The sequence below is a fragment of the Rhinoderma darwinii genome, chromosome 6 (assembly GCF_050947455.1).
Source record: "Rhinoderma darwinii isolate aRhiDar2 chromosome 6, aRhiDar2.hap1, whole genome shotgun sequence".
Taxonomy (NCBI): domain Eukaryota; kingdom Metazoa; phylum Chordata; class Amphibia; order Anura; family Rhinodermatidae; genus Rhinoderma; species Rhinoderma darwinii.
Genome location: NC_134692.1, coordinates 44,198,792 through 44,221,118, shown reverse-complemented (window position 1 = coordinate 44,221,118; position 22,327 = coordinate 44,198,792). Strand labels below are relative to the sequence as shown.

The 22,327-nt window shown below is 40.7% G+C and overlaps 1 protein-coding gene across 1 annotated transcript in view; it reads right to left on the bottom strand.

The window, feature by feature from the left end:
- Window positions 1–20,639, bottom strand: part of LOC142656579 (uncharacterized) — a 40,469-nt gene extending 19,830 nt beyond the window's left edge. The window contains exons 1-9 of the mRNA XM_075831511.1: window positions 20,561–20,639; window positions 15,361–15,444; window positions 12,190–12,234; window positions 11,973–12,032; window positions 11,044–11,121; window positions 8,745–8,780; window positions 7,271–7,396; window positions 2,209–2,379; window positions 1,162–1,254 (exon numbers count right to left, since the gene is read on the bottom strand). Coding sequence (XP_075687626.1) covers window positions 1,162–1,254; window positions 2,209–2,379; window positions 7,271–7,396; window positions 8,745–8,780; window positions 11,044–11,121; window positions 11,973–12,032; window positions 12,190–12,234; window positions 15,361–15,444; window positions 20,561–20,590 — 723 coding nt within the window. The 5' untranslated portion in view covers window positions 20,591–20,639. The remainder of the gene's footprint in view (window positions 1–1,161; window positions 1,255–2,208; window positions 2,380–7,270; window positions 7,397–8,744; window positions 8,781–11,043; window positions 11,122–11,972; window positions 12,033–12,189; window positions 12,235–15,360; window positions 15,445–20,560) is intronic.
- Window positions 20,640–22,327: the final 1,688 nt, after the last annotated feature.

The following is a 22,327-nucleotide window of genomic DNA, read 5'->3' as shown; positions in this document are numbered from 1 at the left end:
ATTTAGCAAGTATGTGGGCTAAGTATGCTGCCAGTGTTTGCTTGTTATATGAAACAGAACCAAAAACGACAATAAAAGTACTAAAGAACATCTACATTCCATGGGCAGTGGAATGCATGCTATCTTTTCCTGTTATCAGCCATTGCAGGCTGGGGTGAGGCTAACTGTAGTGTTCTCCTATGGAATAACTGGCAAAAAAGTCCAGGAAAAATTCTGCTCTTCATGATCCCTGCTTGAGGTCACATATCTGCAGTTCTAAGAACCTTCAAAATCATTTAAATGCATATATGTTAAGAATATTAATCGCTTTCAACAAGGTGCACTTCATAAGCTTTGTACTTAGATATAAAGCTTCATTAAATTCTGATAGATATTACAGTAAGACAACATTTTTTTTTATATAGTTCTGAGTGTTCCAAATTACCGGTACAGATAAGCGTCATATAATAAAAACATGTCTAATAAAAGCTTCAGGAAAGTTATCGCTACACACCAGATCTTGTACATTTAGACCGCATTCACAAAAAACCTTATACGACTCCATTAGTGCCCAAAAAAATAATACTAAACAAGAACCTTTTGGAAAGGTTTCCCACATGCCAGGATCCTGGTTATTCATATTAAATATAAATCTCTTGCTTGGAGCCATATTACTGTTGTGTGAAGGCAGCATTCAGGTTCCCTTCACACACGCTTGGAGGGCCATATATAGTCCAGACTATTTTTACTTTTGAGGACTCATTAACCTCCAAGTCATTTCCCTGTTCAGTTAACAGAAATCCTTAACAAGGATTCATACCCCTATTTTTTTATCTTTCCACTCTATGGTTTCTTTAAGGTCACAGATCTCACGGTCACTGATTTCTTGTTTCTGTTGCAGTTGGCGAATTTCCTAGTGGTCAGCAGGAAAAAAAAAGGCAAAAATAAAAACAGGAAAGTCAAGAGAGATCAAAATGGAAAGACTAGACAAGACAGAAAAGAAACAGGAATCACCAACAACAGAACAAGGCGGCTAACACTCAAAATATATTTATCATTAGTCCTGAAGGCCACCCCATTCTGCAATTCCATAAGGACTTCATGAAGACAAATAAAACTTGACTAATAGTGTAATAAAACGGGTAGTATTTTATCCGCGTAAATCAGTTTCTCCTTCCTCACCGTCATCAGAGCCTCCCTTTGCTCCAGGGCCTCCTTCATCTCAGCCAGTTGGAAACGGAGGACACCCTGATCGTGTTTCTGCCGCTCACACTCCTGCCAAGAAAACAAGTAGCATTAAACATACAGAAACAAAACATGTCTACTGTGCATGGTTTGTTATCCTTGTAATAACAGAAAAACTAATAGGAAATCAATTCACCATTTCTGAACAATACAATTTAGAAACACTGAAATGACGCAACCACTTTTGTCAAATCTGAGTAGTTGAAGGTCACTGATAAACTTCAAGTATTATGAGGAATATTGCATATGGATATGAATAGTAGTTTAACCACATGGCAATTAAATACTCTTTCAATTTTCGATTAACATTATGTGGTGTTTGCTTATAATTAGATGCAGTTTTTTTTTTTTTGTGTGTACTAGAAGAAGGTTTGGTCGGTCTCGTCTCAGACAGGATGCAGGACAATGGAGAAGATGGGCAGATTCTGAAAGAGTCATGAGAGGATCATCCGACGGAGGTAAATTTCAAAAGAAAACAGAATTGACGGAGACTAAGTATTTTCTAAAAAAAAACAAAAAAAAAAAAAAACGTATTCGCCTGGAAAACGGTCTTCAGTGACTAATGGCATTAGTTAATTCTAGGGAAGCATTTAGATACCTATTTTTATATGGTTATATACAGGAGTGTATGATGCAATCATTTATTGTACATGTGTTGTGATATGTTGCTACAGTACAAGTATATAAAATGCCATAATGTAGTCAACATAGCTCCACTTACCACTAGGTAATGGCTGAAAGCAGTGCAACTTGACATTATATCAATACGTTTTTGTGTTTTTCTCTATTTGTGATTTCTTTACTACTTCTAATGTCTGTTGATGTGTTAGCAGAAAATGAAATGTCGGAGAAATGTCTGGCTGTCAAATCAACGGTTTGCTGGGGGTCTCGGGAGTTGGATCGGCTAATTGTCCCAGCTGCTCCCATATTATAAGCGTTGTCTGTCCCAAGGAAAAGGGTTTCTAAAGTGGATTCCAAACTCACTTTCTGCTTGTCTTCATACTGACGCCTGGATTCTGCCAGTTCTTCTTCCAACTCCTGCAGAACCTCTCGTAGAGTGTCCACTTGATATTGCAAGGATGTTTTCTCATTGTCTAACTGGGCATTTGTCACCATAGACCTCTTATACTTCTCCTCCACTTCTGCCAACGAGTCCTGAGAGACAGAATATAAACGTGTCAGCTAATAATAAAAACAAACATTTAAAATTAAAAAATAAAATTTTGGCTATTAGTCCAAACAAATTAGTCTAGCAATTTAAAGTGAAGGCTTAATAGTGGAGTTTGGCTGCACACCTTAGACATACGTCTGTTATGCCCTGTCAAAGATTAGTGGCACACAGACTAGTACCTTCATCTCCTTCAGCCCTTGCATGTATCTGCCTTCTACATCCTCAATCTGCTCCTTTAACTCACTGATCTCCTGACAGAGGGACAAAGAATGCATAGGAATAAAGCAGCAGACAAAACAAAGTATGAAAGAAAATAGAAGAAAGCAAACACGTCTCGTATGATGTAGAATTCCTACTGGGGATTAGTTAGAACGTCACATGTATCTTGAACCAGTGGCAGAAAGATTAGCAGATTTGGGGCAAGACAGCTGTGCACAGCTGGAAATGAACTCAGCTGGAACCGAAGACTTACATAGTCCAGCCACTCCCTAATCTTAAATGACATCAGGATATTAATGAGAACATTTAAAAGATTCCAAACCTATAAATTTGTTGTGGTTACAACAACGTCAGCAAGAAAGATATAATTTCTGGCCAAGATGAGTTACAATTTCTGTTTTATGCAAAAGTCATAAAATCGACACATTTATTACCAAAATCAGTCACTAATAGACAAGCGGTAAAAGTGATAATAATAATAATAATAATAATAATAATATGACTGAACAAATCAACAATTACTTCCCTTAAAAGGGAATATTTTTAATGCAAATAAAATAGAGGAAAAATAAACTGAAATGTGTTTTGGAGTCTGGACCAGAAAGCGATCCATTTCTAATTTGCATATGTAAGGTATGCCATAATAGAAACAGGCGCAAAAAAAATGTCATTTTCAAAAACAAAACTGCACATATCAAGTAGATTGATGGAATATTCCTAAAGTATGTCATCAGCGTGAGTTCAACTGCTGGGACCAAACCATTCAGGAGGACAAATGGAGAGCAGAGCTCAGTTAAAGGGTAACTAAACTTGGTTGAACTTGATGGACACGTCTTTTTTTCAACTGCACGAACTTTAAAAGAAAACATTTGATATATAGTGACATGTCAAAAGTTTGAGAACTGAAACCCCCACCGATCGCTAAAACGAGCGGCAGAAGCGCTCGGGCGAGCACTGGGCTGCTTCGTTTCTGATAGTTTCTGCTAAGCTTTCGTCTGAGTGGTGTACGGGCTCAATAGAATGTCTATGAGACCATACACCGCTCGCTTGGCTTTACGAAGAAAGCCAATCAGTGACGAAGCAGAACAGCACTCCCCCGAGCAATTCTCCACACCTGGACCCCACTGATCAAAACTATTATAGCACTGGGATCTGGAGGACGACGGGAATAAGGGGAGGTATGTGGTTTAAAAAAAAACAAAAAAACATCACATGTCCTTTTTCGCCTTGAATACAGTCCCTTGGTATTATTTATTATTACACTTTTTGTGCGGGTCCAGACCCCTTTAAAATATCCTCTTTAATTGCATTATTGTCCAACACACTGACACTGTAAAACCTCTTTTACACTGGCCAATGATCAGGTAAGGCCTGGTTCGCAGATGCGTTGTAAAATTCCGATATTCTGCTTCGTCGATCAAACCCATTAACTTCAATGGGTTCCGTTGGGTGTCCGTGATTTTTCAGGTCACGATAGCGCAGCATGCTGTGCTTTTGTCTCTGGCAATCTCCGGTAATCCCTGCTGGATCTGCGACAGAGGCCCCTAACGGAGCATCCAAAGTAGATGTGAACGAAGCCTAAAGGACTGTTCACGCCATTGCAGTTTAATTCAACAATTAAGCAACGTAAACAATGCTGCAGCTTATAATGAAGAAAGTAGCAAAATATGTGGCTCAGATTCTAAACAAGACAGCAGGTGTCTTAAAATTTCGGAGAAAACAAGTTTTAGGTAATTTGAGAAACTAAAATGAAAAATAATTGAATCTAGACAGGCAGTACAGGAAAACAATACCACAAACAGGTTCTAGAACAAATAGGTCAAGAGACAAATTCTCAAATCCTCCATTCTCAATTAGGAGGGAGGGGAATGACACTCCGTAGAACACAGTGCTGCATTCACTGACTTAAAGAGGCTCTGTCACCAGATTATAAGTGCCCTATCTCCTACATAATGTGATTGGCGCTATAATGTAGATAACAGCAGGGGTTTTTATTTTGAAAAACGATCATTTTTGAGCAAGTTATGAGCTAGTTTAGATTTATGCTAATGAGTTTCTCAATGGACAACTGGGCGTGTTTTAACTTTTTACCAACTGGGTGTTGTACAGAGAAGTGTATGAGGCTGACCAATCAGTGACTAATCAGCATCATACACTTCTCATTGTTCCAGCCCAGCATGATCCACAGCACAGTGTGATTGTGCAGTGAAAGAAGCTGGGCTGGAACAATGAGAAGTATATTAGTCACTGATTGGTCAGCGTCATACACTCCTCTGTACAACACCCAGTTGGTAAAAAGTAAAAACACGCCCAGTTGTCCATTGAGAAACTCATGAGCATAAATCTAAACTAGCTCATAACTTGCTCAAAATTGATCGTTTTTCAAAATAAAAACCCCTGCTGTTATCTACATTACAGCGCCAATCACATTATGTAGGAGATAGGGCACTTATAATCTGGTGACAGAGCCTCTTTAAAGGAGTTAGAAAACCCATTTTCATATATCTCTATTAGGAAATTAGCTAATAGAAGGGGGTCCCTTGTTCAGGATCCTCATCTCCACCAGAGTGGTCACAAAAAGCATCTCTCGCTCTGGAGGATCTGTCCTGTATTATATAGACAACCTATTGATTTGAATGGGGATTGTGTAATACTTCAACACTTTTACACGGGTCAATGATCGGGCAAACGAGTGCTCGTATGAACGCTCGTTCCCGATCATTGCCCTGTGTAAACTGGGCAACGATCAGCCAATGTGCTCATCGGCCGATCTGCTCGTTATGCAGCAATAAATGTTATTCGTCAGCAGCACATCTACCTGCCGACATGACTAGAAGGTATGGGGACGAACGATCGTAGTAACGATCGCTCGTCCCCGTACATAACCATTAATTGCTCCTTGTGAAAGGAGAAAACGAGCTGCCTCGTTGATCAGCGACCTTTTCTGCCAAGTTTCCGCACAGCTAACTGCTGATTGCTGGGGGTCCCAGCAGGGGGACACTTTGTGATCAGCTTATTGTCAAGGGACCAATTATTGTAACAAGAAGAGATTGGCCAAAGCAGAGGACCACTTTAAGGGAAAAACATAATAAAGAGGTGGTGGTAAACGTATTAGTAGTGGAGTACCTGGTTTCCAACATTTCAGGAATAATCAGTTTGTGGTAAGCATTGTACTACTCTGATCTGGAATGGAGAGAGCCCCCTCACTCTTATATGTGTTGTATTTCTTTACAGATGGGCTAAATATTTGTGCCACATGCACGAAGACAGCAGTTGGAGACATTTTTATGTTTTTTTGACACAGACATGTAAGTGGTCACGTGGCTTAGATTTCATAAAACGTTTTTCGAGATATGTTGCATGTCAAACATTTTTCTAAAAACAAGACAAAAAAATTGCAAATCAAATATTATTCATTATTGTGTAAAATGTGATTACTGCTAAAGCAAACACCATCACAGTGGAGTAACCGCCCAATTATGAATATCAGTAGAGTAAACTTTGTTTTATTGCCTACAAGTCCAGTCACTCCAGAAATAACTTATTGCTGCTAAGCAATAGAAATCAAACGCAAATTCCAAAAGGAGGTCTCACCATCCAGGGATCCCTACCACTTAAAGAGGCTCTGTCACCACATTATAAGTGGCCTATATTGTACATGATGTGATCGGCGCTGTGATGTAGATTACAGCAGTGTTTTTTTATATAGAAAAACGATCATTTTTGAGTGAGTTATGACCTATATGAGCTTTATTCTAATGAGTTTCTTAATGGACAACTGGGCGTGTTTTACTATATGACCAAGTGGGCGTTGTACAGAGGAGTGTATGACGCTGACCAATCAGCGTCATACACTTCTCTCCATTCATTTACACTGCAGATATCGATATAGCTATATCGCTATTTGCAGTCACATAAACACACTATAACGCTACTCATGTGTCATGACAATGAATATACATTACCTCCAGCCAGGACATCATGTGTATTCATTCTCGTGACCACTTCTGTAGCGTCTGTGTGATTTACAGCACAGCAGGCGTAGTCTCGTGAGATTACGCTGTAAACTGTCATCCACAGTGAGATCTCGCTGTGCTGTGCATCACACAGACGCTACCGAAGTGGTCAGGAGAATGAATACACGTCACGGCTGGAGGTAATGTATATTCATTATCAGGACACTGCAGTAATGTTAGTGTGTGTGTGTATGAGGCTGCAGATAGAGATATAGCTATATCGATATCTGCAGTGTAAATGAATGGAGAGAAGTGTATGACGCTGATCGGTCACTGATTGGTCAGCGTCATACACTCCTCTGTACAACGCCCACTTGGTCATATAGTAAAATACGCCCAGTCGTCCATTGAGAAACTCATTAGCATAAAGCTAATATAGGTCATAACTCCGTCAAAATTTATCGTTTTTCTAAATAAAAAAGCACTGCTGTAATCTACATTACAGCGCCGATCACATCATGTACAAGATAGGCCACTTATAATGTGGTGACAGAGCCTCTTTTACAGGGATCACTAGACAAAAAAAAGAGAGCATGAATCAGCTTAATCTTGATACTACAGTCCATGTGGCAGCTCCTCACAACATTCTAAAGTGGATATACCTGGAAGCTTCTTAAAATTGCTGCGCTTGCACACTCACCTTTATTTCTCGAATTGATGCCTCTGTATCGACAGATATGGAGGTGTCTCCGCTTCCCCTACGTGAAGATGTCCCACCCAACGAAGCAAGAGTTGCTGCAGACAAGCTAGAGACAGGTCGGCCACTCTGGGACAGAAGGTAAGATAAATTATTGATGTAATATAGTAAAGCTGTTACATAACATGAACTACATTAAAAGGGTTAAACAGGATGTGACATTTTTTTTTTTATTAGGGGCTGGAAATTAAATAAATAAACCAAAAAAAACAATGCTTACCTATTCTTGCCCCCCAGTGATCCAGCGCTGCTGAGGCACCGCAGCCAATCAGAGGGCTCAGCAACCATATGTTGTATATCTGGCATTATGCTAGAAATACCATTGGTCACCAAAGAGCCCAGCTGAGCCCTCTGATTGGCTGCAGTGGTTACACTCTACGTGCATATAAACAACCACCAGGAGCGCCGCCGGAGCCACAGCACTGGATCACCGAGGGAAAGGATAGGTAAGCATTTTATTTTCAGCCCCTAATAAGAAAAAAATCACATCCCTTTAATATGCCATCTAAAACTTAAATATAAAAATTTGCAATTATTAGTGTAAGGACATAAAACACACATTTTGTTTAAATATTGCAGCTTTTCAGCAGCTATTGAAGAGCGGGGGAGAGAAGGCAGAGAGGAAGCTCAGTCTTTCTGTAGCCATGTCCTTGCTCACGGCTCCGAACAATGATTTCTATGTTATTCTTGTAGTTCTATGTAATCTCTGTAACTCGTTTTTAAAGACAATACCCAAGTCTCTAAAAATGTTAAAAAGTAGGGCCATACATTTCTTTCCCAAGATCATCCCAGGTGACTTGCTTTAAAATGTGTGATACAGCCAAGATAAACGGTGACAAGACACACGGGTAGGCTGGGTTCACACGAGCATGTTCGGTCCGTAATGGACAGAACGTATTTCAGCCGCAAGTCCCGGACCGAACACAGTGCAGAGAGCCGGGCTCCTAGCATCATAGTTATGTACGATGCTAGGAGTCCCTGCCTCGCTGCAGGACAACTGTCCCGTACTGTAATCATGTTTTCAGTACGGGACAGTAGTTCCATGGAGAGGCAGGGACTCCTAGCGTCGTACATAACTATAATGCTAGGAGCCCGGCTCCCTGCACTGTGTACAGTCCGAGACTTACGGCCGAAATACGTTCCGTCCTTTACGGACGTAATGTGCTCCTGTGAACCCAGCCTAAAGAGTGAGCGCTGAACGCCACTGCCACAGTTCCCCTGAGAAGGACGTGTTAGTAGCACCTTAGGAGAACAGGGTGACCACGTGTGAAGAGTTGCTAGCTTCCTGTCGTTTTTCACTAAAGTGTACTTTTTACGTTTGTGGTCACTAGCAAAACAATGAAAGTAATGAAAACTACATAACATATTCCATTCCAGCACGGTTCTATAAATGTAGCTAAAAAAACAAAACACTCACCTTATCTGCAAAGTCTTTATCTGATCTTTCCTCAACCTGAAATATTAAAAAATAAACAGAAGTTAAACTCTGAACAGAAAGGTTTAAATCCTGGGTGTATTAGTACAGCACAGGCAAATATCCGATGTCCTGTTATGGTTTCTCAGGGCAGTAACATACGTTAATATTAAATAATAATAATAATAAATAAGATGGAAGATGTGCTGAAATTTTTTATGTCACCCACAAGAAAGTTTCCGATTAGTTGTTTGGTTCGCTACACAAAATGCTGTCAGCATTCTAAATTTTACGTTATCAACAAGCGAAAGCCACACAATGCACTTCATGCCTCCACACGCACTAACTCTGCTTATTGAAGGAGCAGACACATCCTCAATATGACTCTGTGCGTGGACACTGCCACTGGTGGACCCACGACGCAATAAAGACGGGCCAGTGGGTTCTGAAGACTGATTAAAAGAGGAAATATGTGCGGTTATGTATATGGAAAACGTTGATAATTAGAGGTGGAAGCACATTTGGCATAAGAACTTAATATGAGTGGACTATATTAAAAAAGGTTGACATTCTACATTCAGTTTTTATCATTTGAACCAAAAATAAATAAATAAAATAACAAACATCATCTTGAGCATTGCAAGACTTTTGTGGCTCAGCTCATGCAAGTGTCATTTAGGTTTTTATCATACTATTTTAAATGATCACTATCCTAATCACAGAATGCATAAAAATGAAGTGGATTCATTCACAACATATTGTAGCATAATGAAACCTTGCATAGCTACTTGACTTTCATCACATACACAATATTTAATCATATCTACATATAGGTGTGACGGCCGCAGACCCCTTTCATCCTGCCGATGTCTTCCTCCCCAAGGATGGCAGCACATGCAGCCGTCCTGGCCTGCAGTGACCACTAGGGTGCGCGCATGAGCTCATTCCCGGCCTTAAAGGGCTGGCGCGCACACGTTAAGAATGGACTAATTACTCCCAGATCACCCTGGACTATAAAAGGGCCCTGCCCCTTCACTCCTTGCCTGAGCATTGTTAGTAATTCCCATGTTAGTCTTTGCAAATGGTCCCTTAGTGTTTACCCTGTTCCAGTGTTCCCGTGCCCTGCTACCTGTATCCCGTGGTGTGTTATTGTTCCTGAGCCTGCTAGTGATTGGAGTAGTGTTCTGCTGCTCCTGTTATCCGCCACGTCTGGCGCATCCTACTGCACCTGCTGTCACCCGCCACGTCTGGCGCAGCCTGTCATCCGCCACGTCTTGCGCAGCCTGCTGCACCCACCTCCATCCGTGCTAAAGTCTCTGCCACTGTCTGGACTATTCAGGTAACGTGGTGCTCGACTTTTTATTGTTTGGGTGCTGTGTTTGGCCAGCTGCCTCCACGCTACAGCGGTGCGGCCTAGTGGGTCCACATACCCACAGACCGTGACAATAGGTAGTGGCGCGGCACAAAAGCTGTACCATTACTGAGCCACAAAAACATGGCAAAAATAAACCCACACAATTTACTGCAGTCTCTTTAAAGAGGCTCTGTCACCAGATTTTGCAACCCCTATCTGCTATTGCAGCAGATAGGCGCTGCAATGTAGATTACAGTAACGTTTTTATTTTTAAAAAACGAGCATTTTTGGCCAAGTTATGACCATTTTAGCAGGTAAGTCGATGTAGCTACTTACCTGCAAACGCTGATGCTGCTGCAGAATCAACTGTAGCCTCTGGTGCCGATGTGTCCTCGCTCGTCTGACACGATGCAGGACCTGTGAGTGACGTCACAGCGTGATCTGGCAGAAGCTGGGCGTTCTGAAGAGAAGTGGATGATACTTCTCGTCAGAACGCCCAGCTAGTAAAAAGTATTAAAAACGCCCCGATGTACGCACATAATACACGCCCACTTGGACTTTTACTTTTAAACACACCCACTTGGACTTTTGCAAGCCTCATTTGCATAACTACAAAAATGGTCATAACTTGGCCAAAAATGCTCGTTTTTTAAAAATAAAAACGTTACTGTAATCTACATTGCAGCGCCTATCTGCTGCAATAGCAGATAGGGGTTGAAAAATCTGGTGACAGAGCCTCTTTAACCAAAAACGTTGGCAACCAATCACACCAATGTGTTCAAGGAAACGCCCCTAGTACTGCTTCCATGGAACATCACAATCATACATTTTCCTAAATTAAAGTCAGTAGGAGAAGAACACAGCCTTAATCCCATGCGAACGAAACCCTTACACACAACACTTTAGGAAGAGGCATTAAAGAAAGGACAGAATAAAAACAGTCCTCACCACTGGGCTGGCACGGGCAGAGCTGGCACGAGAAGAGGCACGAGATCCAGAACCCAGGTAACAACTGTACTCAGAGGGCTTCAATAGTCACGAAGCACAAAAGTATAAGGAAAGGAACATCAGCATGACAGAAAAATAGAAACAAAAAAAAAAAGGAGAATGACCAGATATATAGTAAAATGAATATAAAGAGGTCTATAAAAGAATGAGAATCTGAACGGAGCAGGATGGTGCCCCTGTTATACAGTAGGATATTTCAAGGCTATTATATTTACCTGAACAATAAGTCCTAGCCTTTTCTCCATTTACAGGCCTGTCCAACTAGTCCTGCTATGACAACAATAAGCTAAGTGCCACGCTAAAAATAATCAAATGGGCAAAAGGTTCTCAGGAATACAGCTTAGATAAACATTCCTCTTATTGAAATGCTCTGCGAGATGTGTGTTAGGGCAGCACCAGTGTGAAAAGAACGTCCAACTCAGCTATTTGTTTAAAGGCCGACTGCACCGCAAGTACAAAGCGGATATAGAGAGAGCTGCTCATTTCTGTCTCTTGTATCAAAATGTTTCTGCAGAGAAATAGTGATCACAAGGGCAGACATATTTCTAAAATTGCTATTAGGAAAATGTAAGACTTTGGGGCCGATCTATTAAGCAATCTACGCCAGATCTTTGGTCTGGCAAAGTTGTAATTTGCGCAACAGAGGTATTTTTTTCCTCCAAAATTTGGAGACTTGTCTTTGCACGCTGCCTTTGTCACTTTTCTGGAAAGTGGGGGGGGGGGGGGGGAGGAGGGATTAGTGAAAGGGCGTGGCCTGCCGCAAATTTTTGTTATGGAGCAGCAGTTGTGCGAATTCCAACCACAGCATCTTAAAGTCTAATATACAGATTATTGTAAAGGAGAAACATAGGCAAGGATAATAATCTCACAGGTCGTGAACTTGAAGATCGACGGCTACCGCTGGTGGCACCCTCATCATACAGAGACCCCTACCAGCAAGGAGAAGAAGGAAAGCAAACAGTCAGCTGGGGTACAATGATACAAACAGATAAGGGAAGGAAACAAAAAGTCATGCGGGAAAATGTAACTTAAAAGCAAGGAAAGGAAAGCAAAGAATTATAGTGGATTGACTAAGAGGTGACCCACCCGCTGTGATCTGGAAGGTAGAGAGTTGCAGTTCAATAGTGATGGCTGGAAAGAGAGGATGAAAGTGTGAGGCAAAAAGAAAGAATTTACTCCTGTCATCATGATAATGATGGACAGGATCAGCATCAATATAAATTGAGACATCACACTACATCATACATATCAGGGCAGGGTTATACAGCCTGTGGCTTTCTGAGATGTACTAGAAGGCAATCTCCACTACGTGACCATGTAAAATTGGAAGGGGTCCATACAATTCTACAAAATAATTTAAAAAAAAAACTGAGCATGCCCAATGCAACAACCGAATGTCTTTGCGGTTATAATATAGACTGAAAACAACAAAAGAGTACGCCCAGATAACTCTGTATGGATCTTGTCCATGAAGAGCAGACTAGCCAATCTGTCCTAAAGGGAGAACACACAACAGAGGTCTCATTCAAATGGCCATATTGTAGCTGTGTTTAACTCCGTATTCAGTCTAACGCCCGGACCCCTCCTCCCTGTGGTTCAACTGAACACACCGCACCATAGATCCCCAAGGTGCTCCAAGTATACTTCAGTAGAACCCCGGGGGCTCTGGGTACGAGGGATGGAATACCGTTAAAAAATGGGGACAATACTTCCATCTGACCGAATTTATATACTTACCAAAGTTACACGATAGACCGTCATCACAAAAATGACCCAGTTCTGCGACTCCCCATAGAGAAGTTTTCCATGTTTACATGCTTAAACTACAATTGTAGCAGTAATGATAATAATCAGGTCTGGAAAATGTTAAGAAATTTTATGCAGATAAGATCATTTAAGCCAATGGATCAAATCACAAAAGACCATATAAATACAAAATTCTAAGACTGTGAATGAGATTAAGTTGGTCCACTGAACATGCTCAGTTCTTTTTTTTCCCCCTCTTTCTAGATCTATGTATAGAACCCATTTAGTTCATTAAGAACAGCCTGTAATTGGTGAGAACCTCAAACATGTGTTACAACGAGTTACTGCTAGCGTAAATGAATATGTTTCATGAGATGATGCTAGCCGGGAATCATAAGAATTATGTGAATACATCTTAAAGAGGCTCTGTCACCACATTATAAGTGGCCTATCTTGTACATGATGTGATCGGCGCTGTAATGTAGATTACAGCAGTGTTTTTTTATTTAGAAAAACAATCATTTTTGACGAAGTTATGACCTATATTCGCTTTATGCTAATGAGTTTCTCAATGAACAACTGGGCGTCTTACTTTTTGGCCAAGTGGGCATTGTACAGAGGAGTGTATGATGCTGACCAATCAGTGACAAATCAGAGTCATACACTTCTCTCCATTCATTTATACAGAACATAGCGATATAGCTATATCGCTATGTGCAGCCACATAAACACACTATAACGTTACTGCAGTGTCCTGACAATGAATATACATTACCTCCAGCCAGGACGTGATGTGTATTCAGAATCCTGACACTTCGCTAATACAATCCCGACACTACAGCACAGCATCAAGAAGATATCCATTCGCTTGAGTGCTTGGGTTAAGAAAGATTTGTTTATTATTTTGTTTTCAGTTTTATCTTCACTGAAGTAAATCTTCACAAGATTTCCGTAATTTTTTACAGGTGATTTTTATCAACGTTTCGGCCAAACCAGGCCCTTATCATAATCGCTTAAACTCTAGTAATGTAGATGATGACTACTCCTACTGCACAGTCTTGGATTTATGATCACTGCTCTAGCAGTTTGATATCATCTTGTTCAAGATGATATCAAAGAGCAGTGATCATAACTCCAAGCATGTGCAGTAGGAGTAGTCATCATCTACATTACTAGAGTTTAAGCGATAATAAGGGCCTGGTTTGGCCGAAACGTCGATAAAAATCGCCTGTAAAAAATTACGGAAATCTTGTGAAGATTTACTTCAGTGAAGATAAAACTGAAAACAAAATAATAAACAAATCTTTCTTATCCATTCGCTTGAGTGTTTGAGTTATCTTCTTGATGTATATTGTGTTACCCGAACCCGAACCCTCATAGCACCTGAATATCTTAACCAGGAGTGCAATCCAATTTTTTTTATACTACAGCACAGCAAGCGTAATCTCGTTTGAAATGACAGTTTACAGCGTAATCTCGCGAGATTACGCTTGTTGTGCTGTAGTGTCGGGATTGTGTTAGCGAAGTGTCAAGATTCTGAATACACATCACGTCCTGGCTGGAGGTAATGTATATTCATTATCAGGACACTGCAGTAATGTTATAGTGTGTTTATGTGACTGCAGATAGCGATATAGCTATATCGCCATGTGCTGTGTAAATGAATGGGGAGAAGTGCATGACGCTGATTGGTCACTGATTGGACAGCATCATACACTCCTCTGTACAACGCCCACTTGGCCAAAAAGTAAAAAACACGCCCAGTTGTTCATTAAGAAACTCATTAGCATAAAGCTAATATAGGTCAAAAATGATAGTTTTTCTAAATAAAAAACACTGCTGTAATCTACATTGCAGCGCCGATCACATTATGTAAAAGATAGGGCACTTATACTCTGTGGTGACAGAGCCTCTTTAAATGATATGTTCACCTTTGCAATACATTTTTTTTTTTATCTAATGCAACTAACAATTAAAAATGAAGCAACTTTGCAAATAGTCTTGATTAAAAATCTCCCACAACTTTGTGTCTAAAGCACCTGTGCAGACCGATGTGTCTCCATGGTAACAGACTACAAAGAAACCATGTGTAGTTTGACCCTGCAGTCACACTCTTGTCTGTCCTTATACTTCAATCTAACATACTAAATGTAGGTTAGCAAGAAATATAGGACAGATGTAGGCGAGTAGGACTGCAGGACTACACAGAGTTTGTTTGTAGTCTGCAACCATGGAAACCAATAAAATGGTTGCAAAGGTGTGCATAGTTTTTAAAACAATCGGTACCCTGGCTTATAAATTGTTACTCTATCCAAGAACTATAAACATTCTACATATATAAGCTCGTCCAACATGTGAAATTTCCTCAAAATTAACAAAAATAAAAAAATCAGAAATTGTAGTTAATCACACCATTCCACACAAATATAGCCAGATAGGCCATTCAATAAGTTACACAGTGCACTATACAAAAGCCAACCAGAAACAAGAAGTGAGCGGAAAGGAACAGACCCGATTTCCATTGTGTACAGACGGCTGCTGAGACTTGGCTGTGAGTGGAGCACTGGCCAGGCTGAGGTCAGAGTAATAAGCGCTCTATACAGGAGAGACAGGAAGAAGCATGACAGATGGAAGCCGTTCAGTCAAGACAGACAGACAGAGACAGACAGCGTTAACCTTTCAACTTCAGGGCACACGGACATGCACTGCATCACAAAACAATTCCTGTTACCATTGAGTCTCTATTGTTTATAAGGAAATGACAAGAATATAAAATCATATTGTTTAATTGATGCCACAAATGACTTTAGCATTAGTTGTTCCTAATATTTAATGTATGTGAAATCTGCTGGAATACAGAGCCTCAGGACGGGAGCTTTCATTTGTTTGTGTGACATTTTTTATTGACATGTTTCATGGAATTCGTGAATAACTTCATCCAGCATCTTGTGGATATAAGAAAACATATCTTAGGGCTCCTTCAGACGAGCGTATAACTCGTCCGTGTGCTGTGCGTGAAAATCACGCACAGCACACCGAGCCATTGATTTCAATGGGGCCATTCACGCAGCGTGTCCGTTGCGTGAAACTCACTGCACGTCCTATATTGGTGTGTTTTTCACGCATCTACGCGCCCATTGATGTCAATGGGTGCGTGAAAATCAGGCACAGCACACGGATGCACATGTGTGCTGTGCATGATTTGCACATCAATTCCATTGAAGAATAAGAAAACATGTGCTTTGCAATCAATAGTAATGCAAACGGAGGCTATGGTTTCCGTTTGGCTTTTCGTTCATCAGTTCCTCCAACGGAAATGTCCAATGGAACCCATGAACGGAAGCCCGATGCGGATGTGAACCCTAAACGTAAATCGCAAACAATGTGAACAGGGCCCAACTTTACCTACACCTAAAAAGTACTGTGCACGAATGTATAGCACTCATGAATCACAATGAGGTCCATCTACAGATAACCTAGCAGCTGCCCACAGCTACAGAGCTACTTACTTAAAAATATATACACAGTGGCTGCAGATATGGGAAAACACGGCGTAGAGCTAGAAATGTGTTGGGTAATGGACATATGAACTCATAATAAGAAACACCCTTTCCACACAAATATTGCAAAGCATTTGGTATTTCAGCAATTAGCAAAGTAGGTCATTGTCTCTTGTGGATGTTGCACTTCAGTAACAGCTGGACTAGAAGGATCGTCAGTCCATGATACTTGATAATGGCCTCATACCAGCATCCCACTAACTGCTGTATGCAGAATGATAGGTAATACCTAGCTCTATGTATATATTTTGCATCAAATAATTAGAAATATCAATACAAAAAGAGTAAAGCAAGTTTAATAGTCATTTCATCCACTAAGTATTATTAATTTGCAGCTTTTGAACCAGACACCAACTGGATTGTGCAAACATATTAATCGCATTGTAATTCACCACACACAGACTTTCTGTTTAGGGGTGTGCGGTTCCCATGCACAAGCGGCACACCCAGCGCCAGATACAACACCAAGCATAGAACCAACCATTGCCTCATCCCTGGGGGGTCCCCGGGAAGACGGGATGGTCTCTCCACTGCCTGTTGAGCTCTGGAGGTAAAGCAAAAACACCACAACTCACATTAACCAACACATGGAGTTGTGGCCATAGTAGGACATAAAGGGCTAGGGCCATTATTTACTACTGTTCACAGGACATTTTTAAAGTGTTAAAAAGGCCCCAAATCAAATAACTGGTTTTGGCTTTTGCCATCTTCAATGCAGCTGAACATATGCCCAGCCAGTGCGGCTGCCACATGCCAATCTTCAGCTCTCCACTGACCCTGCTGGATTTCCTATACGGAGTTGCTCCAAGCAATTCCTCCTCGTAACCATTGGTCTGTTAGAAAAAGAGAAAAAAGTGCTGAGTGATATGTCTGCCGGCCTGTCACACAGAATACACACAGCACAACAAGTCTTCATGCCAAAATAATGAATCCTGAGGCAATGCAGAACTCTATAGAACTTCTAATGAACTAAACCAATAAACCAGTGATGAGCAGTTATTATTGGGGACATGGACCGTGTGTCATATCGGACAACTTCCTGTAGAAAATCACAAGTAAAGCGCAAACACAATTATATGTGAATACAACACTGCATTGCGATTCCACCTTTGGAGCCATTGAATAATATAAAGTATTAGGGAATTCTATACATTTCCATGATATGTTCTTGAAAAAATGCTGCCTTTAGACTTGGGACATTTCTGACAATAACCTGCAGGTAGTTTCACACTTTTGGCCTACATATCAGCTATCATGAGCAGTTTATGCCGGTCTATCTACAGACCACAGACAAGCTATAGGGCTGCTCTAAAAGGCAGCCAACAGTCTAAAGACAGGTCTGCAGGACAAGAAAAGGAAACTTGACATTTCCCACAGACCCGCTAGTTATTATTGAAACACTCCCATGGCTTAAAGGCTATGTAAACCATTATAGCTTCATTGCTATTATTATGAATTGTATGCACTTAAAAAAAAAAAATTTCGTTGACTTATTCAAAATTCTCTTTACTTATTGCGATAAGGCTACTATGTATGCAGTACACATAGAAGCTGCCTAGCGCCACTGTAACCAAAATCTGTCAGGTCCAGCAAACTGATGGATTCGTCGCTATGCTGTTTCTATTTATAGTATATTGTGAGAGTGATCATCATCACTCTTGAGTTCCTTTTCTCGATAACCAAATTTGTCCAGGATTCATAAATGCAGTCATTTTGATAATTATAGAAATTGCTCTTACAATATACAGAGAAGCTGCATCGCAAAAAGTCAAAAGAGAATAATAAAAGTCAATTCGAAAAATGTTTTTAAGCACAAAATACAAACATTTAATAAAAAATGGCTACAATGGTTCACATAACCTTTAAAGGGAATGATTCTGAAACTATATTAGGAAAATGCTATATACATAATTCTCATATTTCTATAACCAGTCATAGCAGGGTGACACCTGTGTTTTAATGAATACTTTAGGATGATTGCATTAAACATGGTTAACTTTAATCGTGCAGCATATTGAGTGACTCACAACAAACATAAGGTCATGCAGCTCAGTGATCATCTGGTGACTTTCTGCACAATGGTAAAGGATTGTCACATGACACAAAGCGAACACGGATGACTATATGAGCGTAGCCGGTGCCCCTGCTGCTATCAGCAAAGAACATTGCATCCAATTTTACCATTATTAGGGTCCTTTTACACAAGAAGATAAATTTGTAAAAAGCAAGTGCCGATCGATGATCTAGTGAATCATTAACGTTAGAAAGACATGCATTTATATGCAACAGTCGGATTTTTTTCAGTTAATTTGATCGCTTTTGACATGGCTTCTCTTTTCGGCCAACAAATCCACACCACACCTCCTGTCTAGTTATCGACTCGCAAATGCCTATTAACACAAGGGAACGTACCGCCGACCAACGATAATGTTTTGGTTATCATAAAAAAAGTCAAATCAATGCACATATTTACATTCACACGAGCGCGTCTAAAACACGCGAGAATCTGGTCCGTTATGCATCAGTGTGCTTTGCGAGGGACATGTGTTATTCACGCACTCGCAAAGCACATATTTTTTTTAGTAATTTTTAATTGAATTGATGCGTAAATCACGCACAGCACACGGATCTTGCATCTGTGTGCTGTGCGTGATTTTCACGCACCCATTGAATTCAATGGGCGATAGGTGCGTGAAAAACGCACCAATATATGACATGCGGTGAGTTTTACGCAACGGACACACACTGCGTGAAAACTCCTGCATGTGTGAATGGCCCTATTGAAATCAATGGGTCAGTGTGATGTGCGTGATTTTCACGCTCGTCTGAATGAGTTTTACGCTCGTCTGACGAGTTTTACGCTCGTCTGACGAGTTTTACGCTCGTCTGACGAGTTTTACGCTCGTCTGACGAGTTTTACGCTCGTCTGACGAGTTTTACGCACGTCTGACGAGTTTTACGCTCGTCTGAATGAGCCCTTACACTTAGGGTATGTTCACACGCACTAATTACGGACGTAATTCGGGCGTTTTTGCCCCGAATTACGTCCGAAAATAGCCCCTCGATAGCGTTGACAAACATCTGCCCATTGAAAGCAATGGGCAGACGTTTGTCTGATCACACGAGGCGTATATCTACGCGCCGCTGTCAAATGACGGCGCGTAAATAGACGCCCGCGTCAAAGAAGTGACCTGTCACTTCTTTGGCCGTAATTGGAGCCGTTATTCATTGACTCCAATGAATAGCAGCGCCAATTACGTCCGTAATGGACGCGGCGTTCAAGCGCCTGCACATGCCGTTACGGCTGAAATTACGGGGATGTTTTCAGGCGGAAACATCCCCGTAATTTCAGCCGTTACGGACGCCCTCGTGTGAACATACCCTTAGGGTACGTTCACACTGCTTATTTACGGCTGTTTTTCGGGCCGTAAACGGGCGAAAAATCGGAAGCAGAATGCCTCTAAACATCTGCCAATTGATTGCAATGGGAAAACGGCGTTCTGTTCCGACGGGCTGTTTTTTTACGCGGCCATTTTTAAAAACGTCCTCATAAAAAAAACGGCCGCGAAAAAGAAGTGCATGTCACTTCTTGAGCCGTTTTTTGGAGCCGTTTTTCATTGACTATTGAAAAACAGCTCCAAAAACGACTGTAAAAAACGCGACTGATTAAAAAACGTCTCAACACAAGGAGCTGTTTTCCCTTGAAACCAGCTCCGTATTTTCAGATGTTTCTGAGTTTGTGTGTGCACATACCCTTACTGTTGATTGCAAATTTTTACTGTATATTACGATTTTACACAAAAGTCCTGTGTAAAAGGCCCCTAAATACTATACAAATCTTATTGTGTATGCAGGGTAAGTTAGTAAAAAAAAAACAAAAACACCACAGCAAACAAAGGCCTGTTTCACCGAGCATAATATGGGTATATTTTAAACACAGTATTGCGGGTCTAATGACTTGAATAAGCAGCAACATAGGGACCCATGATGCTGCTAGGTCACGTCATTAGACCCGCAGTTGGGCCGAGATTTACATATGCAATACTGACCCACAAATGGGCCCGTATTACGCTTGTGTGAAGCTGGTCACACTCAGGTTTTGGCACGCAGAGTATATTTTACTAAGGTCAGGAAGAGCACGGGTTACTGACCCTAAGACTGCTCCTGCTAGTCACAGACATATCATCTTCATCAGAAGCCTTTAAAAGAGGGAACAATGTAATAGATAAGAGAGATCACCAAGCAAAGAATACAGACATTACTAAAGAGCGGTGCATTTCCCAAAACGTTAAATCTCATTAGTAAAAAAAAAAAGGGTAATTGCTAATGGATGGTTTACCTGAATCAGTATATGGAACATAGATTCTCACGCTTACTGGTCACAGTTGTGCAAAATAATACAGAGAGTCTCAATTTTCCATTTTTTTTTAAATTTAGTTGGTTTTTCAGCACTGCCTAAATACTGACAAAGTACCGTAATTGCTATAAAAGTGTCATTTAGCCTCTGTTCACATCTGCCTTCTGGTTTCCGTTGATAACGTAAAAGTTTCAAAACAGTTGTTCAACCGATACTACCAATGCATGACGGACCCCATTGGACTTCTAATGGGTTCTGCCAGGTTCTGGCCCATTGTTTTGATGGGAAAAAATAACGCTGCATGCTGACTCAATCAGCGAAGGGGGCTTCTATGGACATGTGAACAGCACACAGACACAGTGCTTACTGACAAAGCTCCCTAACTACTAGGATATAAACAAAAAGTTCATAGAGAGGTTATACTTTTATTTTTTGCAAGCATTTTAGATATTTCACAATGATGAAAGAAAATGTTAAAGAGGGTGTCAATTTGTTTCAAAAGCAAATTAATACAGCAGTAATAGACAGAAAAGCAGAATTGAGTAAAGCAAAGCATTATTTTCCATCTCTGCCCTCCTTTCGGTACCAATTCTGACACCCGATTCCCCCTCAACCAGTCTGCTCAAAACTGGAGTGGCAACCAACTGAGAGCAGAAAAGGGGCAGCAGAGATGCGGATCTCCCTCTCAGTACGAGTTCGGCTCTGGTCACACTAGTGTCATGGCTTTTTGTGTTTAATCATAGCAGATTCATCATGGAATGTGTGGTTTATTTTCCTCCTTAAATTGTGCACCTCAGTGGGGATCTGAGGAGAACCCCCACCGAACACATATTGATGGCCCATCCTAAGACTAGGCCATCAATGTAAGATCCAGAAATATATGCAGGCACTCTCAGGTATAAACAATTCATATAAAAATCCAATTTATTTAAACCTCCGAATAATTTCAGATATATCAATGTATACATACAAATATAAAAAAATCTCCTGACCATAAGAGATGGATAACAAGTGATCTAAGACACCTAAAATGTAGATAAATTCACTCATATGCTACATTTGTTCTCACTAAGCATAGGGACAAAAAAGAAAAGAAAAAATAATCTGAACAGTCACTGGGTTGTGTTCACACTTGCGTTTTTTGACAAAATAAATTTTATCATTTCAGGGTGGCCACCATCCCTATTTGCAATAGGTGGCATTCTTTTTTGAGTAGTAACCTCCTATGCGTAGGAGATTTAGACCTAGGAAATGAATAATCCTATGGTACATAAGCTGTTTTGACGGCAGATTTATATGTTATTAAGCTCTTCCCTCCTATTTCATGCAGCCTTATATTTTAAGGAAGATAAATGGTTATAGGCAGTCTATTCAATAGACACAAGATCGCAATAGATCCCACTCCATCCTCTTTGTTTGAGGGCGAATGATTTTCCCAGACTTTATCTGGAGGCTTATGTTTTTACCTCTGATGTTCAGGTCAGCCTCTGTGATCCATATGCAGGAGCAGTCTATTCATAAGTGGGACGGAGAGACCTTCCAAAGAGAAGTCCCAGGCTGT